This window comes from Lactuca saligna, chromosome 2 (genome assembly GCF_052625555.1).
Source record: "Lactuca saligna cultivar CGN05327 chromosome 2, ASM5262555v1, whole genome shotgun sequence".
In the NCBI taxonomy this organism is placed as follows: Eukaryota; Viridiplantae; Streptophyta; class Magnoliopsida; order Asterales; family Asteraceae; genus Lactuca; species Lactuca saligna.
Window position 1 is genome coordinate 161,243,354 of NC_136418.1, and position 4,858 is coordinate 161,248,211.

Genomic DNA, 4,858 nt, shown 5'->3' on the forward strand with positions numbered 1-4,858 from the left:
TTGGGAGTCCAAAGCAACTTAGGTCTAGAAGTTTATCTTCCTCAAGCATCTCAAGAAGGTATAAAGTATTTACCTTGATGATTTAGTTGATAGATCTATGGATTTTGCCTACTTTTCTCTATGCCTTGTTGTTTTGGAAGGTTGAATCTCATAAAGCTTGCAACTTTATGAATGTCCATACCATTTGGAGCATTTGGCTCTTTGGATCTAATTTAGATTTGAGTTTTAAGGCCATGCATCAAATCTTGGCCCTTTTGACCTAATTTGACCTAATAAGAGTTCAAGACATGCATTGGATATGCATGTTTAGAAAGCACCGATTTTAATAATGTGTTTCGTGTTAGAAACTCTTATGAAGCCGTTGAGCAAGTATTCTTAAGGATTGAGTGAATATTGCTTAAGTTATGTGATGTTTTGGACCTTAAAGTTGAGATATATGCACTTTGGAGGGTTCTATTAGATAAAGTTGGAAACTTTAGCCATCTGGACCCTATTATGGAACAGATTTGAGTTGGAGACCCTTTTGGATCGAAGAAAATGATTGAATGCGTTAAGCTGTTGAAAACCATGTTACCACGACGTGGTGAGGGGTGGAGAGAGAGAGAGAGAAAACAATGAAATTTAAAACTTGAGTATATAGTAGTTTAATTATATATAAATATCAAAATGACATTCGAATAATAAAATTTAATTAGATACGGACATGTCGATCATATGTAATTAAAAGTCTAGTCATTCGTTGTTGGGCCTTGGCATTTAGGATAGAATAGAATTGGTCCTATCTCCCATCTTTTGTGGCTGGAGTTGTTGGGTTTGTGTTGGCCTTTTTATCAATATAGTTTTCGGCTTTTCGCCATTCAAGAAAAATATTAGCGGTCTTTTTTTTTTATGTAATAAAGTAGGTACTTCTTTAGACAAAATAAAAATTCCACAAACACTTTTTAGGTGCATAAACCGATATAAAAAGTAAAATATCATCACATAAATAATCATATAACCCATAACATGTAAAATAGTTTGGTCCTATAATAACGTATGGTTGCAAATTCAGATCAATAATTTTCGGTCTTTATTTTTGTCATGTAATGAATTACACTCTCCATGCATTAAAAAAGTATACATGTGACGATTAATTAAACAAGTAAAATAAAAAATATTGATTTATCATTGTTCCTTAAAGAGCTCACGTCCAACAATTATTCTTCTAACCTCACTCGTTCCCGCACCAATCTCATATAATTTAGCATCCCGTAGAAGTCGACCAGTCGGATACTCATTCACGTACCCATTCCCACCCAAACACTGAATCGCCTGCCAAAAAAAAAATTTACAAACAAAAAATCATTAAATAAATAAATAAATCACAATTTCACAAATTCCCCTCACCTGAAGTGCAACCTGTGTAGCTCGTTCAGCAGCAAGTAGTATAACTCCCGCACAATCCTGTAAAACCAAAAATTAAATATGTACAACTGCTAATGCACAATGCACCACCCTTAAAGTAAGAAAACGTACCTTTGGAACAAGTATTCCATTGTCACATTGTCTAGCAACAGAATACGTATACGATCTGTTAAAAGGTAGATACTGTTAGTAAAAAGTAAGTGGTGGAATGATTAGGATTTAGAAATGGAAATGACGATTTTGACCTTGAAGACTGGAGAGAAGTATACATATCTGCAATTTTCCCCTCCATTAACTGAAACTCTCCAATTGGGCGTCCAAATTGTTCTCTTTGGCGAACATATGGAAGAACAACATCAAGACATGCTTGCATTATCCCAATTGGTCCACCCGAGAGTACAAGTCTCTCTAAATCTAACCCCGACATCAACACATAAACTCCTGAAATCAATACATCATCAAAACTTTAGTTTTTTTTTTTTTTTTTTTTTTTTTTTTCTGAAAAACTAAATTGTTTACCTTTTCCCTCTTCACCAAGAACATTTTCGTTAGGAACAAAGCAGTTGTCGAAAACAAGCTCGCATCTGATATTTGTAAGAATCGGGTATTTTTATTTTTAATTAGAGAAGTATATGGTTATATATTATTTAATGAAATAAAGAAAACATGGACATACGTATCACTTCCTCGCATTCCAAGTTTGTCCAACTTTTGAGCAGTAGTAAACCTGTAATAAGTCAACAAATATATAAATAAATAAAGACAATTTTGCCCTTAAAGTCATTCAGATGAATAGAAAATGTACCCAGGCATTCCTTTCTCAATAATAAATGCTGTTATCCCTTTAGAACGAGCAGCTACATCTGTTTTAGCATAAACCACCTAATTTTGACAAAGTAACAAGTCAACAAATATACATAAACAAAGTCAATATCTTTAAATTTTAAAATATACTCAAATTTCAAGATATTTTATTATAAAAGTTAAGATCAGATTACCAGAGTTTGAGCAGTTGGACCATTGGTGCACCACATCTTGTTCCCATTTAAAACATAACCACCATCAACACGTTCAGCTTTACATTTCATTCCAACAACATCTGAACCAGCTGTTGATATTAAAAAAAGAAAATATATATATAATTAATTCACAAGTAGAGACTTCAAGATAATGATAAAAAATGTAAAATTATAAAAAAAAAAGTACCATTAGGTTCACTCATTGCAAGAGCTCCAACATGATCCCCACTAATTAACTACATGGATTCATGAAAAAACAATACATAAAACAAGATTGACATTTACTGGACAATTAGTTTTTTTTTTTTAATAAAATAAAACCTTGGGTAAATATTTCTCCTTTTGTGCAGCATTTCCGTTTCTCACCTACAAGATTTACAAACATGTTATGTTAAACATGTGTGAAGTGTTTTATAAAAGATTTACAAGTGTAGAGATTTTTGGTGTTACCAATTGATTAATACAAAGATTAGAATGAGCACCAAAGGATAATCCAACTGATCCTGATGCACGACTAATCTCCTCCAAAGCTATGCAGTGATATAAATAACCTAAACCTAATCCTCCATATTCAACTACAAAAACAAGATTAATTTTCCAACTGTTTTATATTAAAAAAATGAGAATCAACAAGAAATGGAGAGAAGTAGAAGGTGAAGATCTACCTGGAGCAGTAATTCCATGAAGATTGAAGTCCCCCATTAGTTTCCATAAGTTAACTTCCTGTAATAACATAACATGAAAGTATGAAACAGAGTCAATTTTTATCAGAAATTAGAATACTTGTATAAAATATATAAAACCAATACACGATTTGTTTTCAAACCTGTGGGAAGTTATTTGTTTTGTCTATTTTTGAGGCATGAGGAGCAATATGTTCTTGGGCAAACTGTGCAACACTTTCTTTGAACTGCCATCATTGCAATATATAGTCAGGAAAGAATCAAGTTTGCTTCTATAAGCAAGAAATGGTAGTTGAAGGAGAGTGTAAAGATATTGAGATTAAACAACAATAAAGTCAGTATCCTTCAAAATTCTCAAAACCCTACAAACAGGGGTTAAAGTAAGAAAAATCAATAATTAATACTCGAGATGTTGATGTTGATGCTTTGATTTGTCTATTTTGTAAATTTTCTGCAAATCCGACCCCTCAAGCTATATGAAAGAGTCGAAGACCTAGCAAACGAACTACTTGCAAAAAGCCTAAAATGCAGAAATTACTCAAACAAGTAGCATATACCTAAACAAACCGATTCTGACCAATAACCATTACCAAATACCAAAAAAACCTTACTCCCAATTCCCAAATACATCAGAGTTTTGATTGGAAAAACGATTAGTTATCGTACGAAGCAAACGCATTCAATTGTAACAGTTATTAAAAACCGGAGAGTTAAATCCCCATGTCAATGATGCGAAACAGCCCGGCATTTGAACTAGCAAAACTCTGGAACGAGTGAGTGAGTGAGTGAGCCAACTACACGCAATCCAAAGCAGCATAGATAACAGAAAAAATCCAGCATTAATCCTAAAAGTAAAAGATAGGTGTTAGCGTATGGAACCTGTATTTGAGTATCATCGAACAGCATAGCAGTTGAAAATAACGCCGCAACTCCGCCTTGTCGAGACGAAGATTTTGCTATTGATCTTAATCTCACAAGTCTGTGCATCATCATGTTTGTTGGAATTAAAGTGCAGAGAATAGTCGAAGAGATGAGGCGGGAGGGATTAAATAGAATTGAAACTTCGCCAGAAGTCAGGCATGGCTCATGAATTTGACAGCGTGAGTGGGCCCTGTAAAACTATTCCGTGACGACAAAAACGAAGAGAGTAGCGGTCATTTTTGGGCTTCATATTTTCTTTGCCATGTGTCCGTGAGTGCCTCTGGGGGAAGAAGAGATAAAACCACCACCAAAGAGTTCTACTTCTACCTAACACAGATAGATTACGTAACAACTTTTTCTACCTTCATTCGGAAAAAGAATAAAATAATTATGGAAATTTGAAAAGTATTGTTTATGTTAAAGTTGTATATAAAGTATTTGGATGAAGCCGATGACTTGGATACAGTATCATCACATTAAGTATTTCTGATCCGAAGCAACTTATTAACTTACACAGCTTCTGGATAAGACATTGTCTAGTCTTCGGGGATTTGTAGTCCTGATTGGCAGCCTGAACTTGTGGTTTGTCAGTTGCGTAGTCGTGTTATTGTCCCATCTCGCCAACAATACAAGCATGTCTTAATTATTAAATGTGTTTAATATCGATGTTGATCCACTTTTCAAGAGTCCCAACTAACTAAATAAATGTCATGTCCACCTAGATACATAGTTGAAACTTTAAAGTTATGTGAAAAATATAAGATGGCATAAAAAACATCTAAAAAATGATTTAATATTATAAGAGAAATGAGTATTACTTTAAATCAGTTA

At 33.6% G+C, this 4,858-nt stretch overlaps 1 protein-coding gene across 1 annotated transcript; it reads right to left on the bottom strand.

Annotated features, from left to right (window-relative positions):
- Positions 1-1,046: 1,046 nt before the first annotated feature.
- LOC145032436 (isovaleryl-CoA dehydrogenase, mitochondrial-like) lies at positions 1,047-4,425 on the bottom strand. The gene is made up of 14 exons (XM_078981247.1): positions 3,986-4,425; positions 3,250-3,333; positions 3,089-3,146; positions 2,874-2,998; positions 2,745-2,789; positions 2,611-2,659; positions 2,403-2,512; positions 2,210-2,286; positions 2,081-2,131; positions 1,924-1,988; positions 1,650-1,845; positions 1,516-1,570; positions 1,387-1,443; positions 1,047-1,311 (listed from the first exon to the last, which is right to left on the bottom strand). Exons 1-14 carry the CDS (start codon positions 4,097-4,099, stop codon positions 1,165-1,167), a joined length of 1,233 nt encoding a protein of 410 aa, XP_078837373.1. The 5' UTR covers positions 4,100-4,425; the 3' UTR covers positions 1,047-1,164.
- Positions 4,426-4,858: the final 433 nt, after the last annotated feature.

Excerpts from the sequence above, each read along its gene's own strand:
- LOC145032436 (XM_078981247.1), bottom strand. The coding sequence starts at position 4,099 with ATGATGATGCACAGACTTGTGAGATTAAGATCAATAGCAAAATCTTCG. Across the intron at positions 2,287-2,402 it reads GTCCAACTGCTCAAACTCTG|GTGGTTTATGCTAAAACAGA; the intron begins GTAATCTGATCT and ends TGTCAAAATTAG. Across the intron at positions 2,132-2,209 it reads ATTGAGAAAGGAATGCCTGG|GTTTACTACTGCTCAAAAGT; the intron begins GTACATTTTCTA and ends GACTTATTACAG.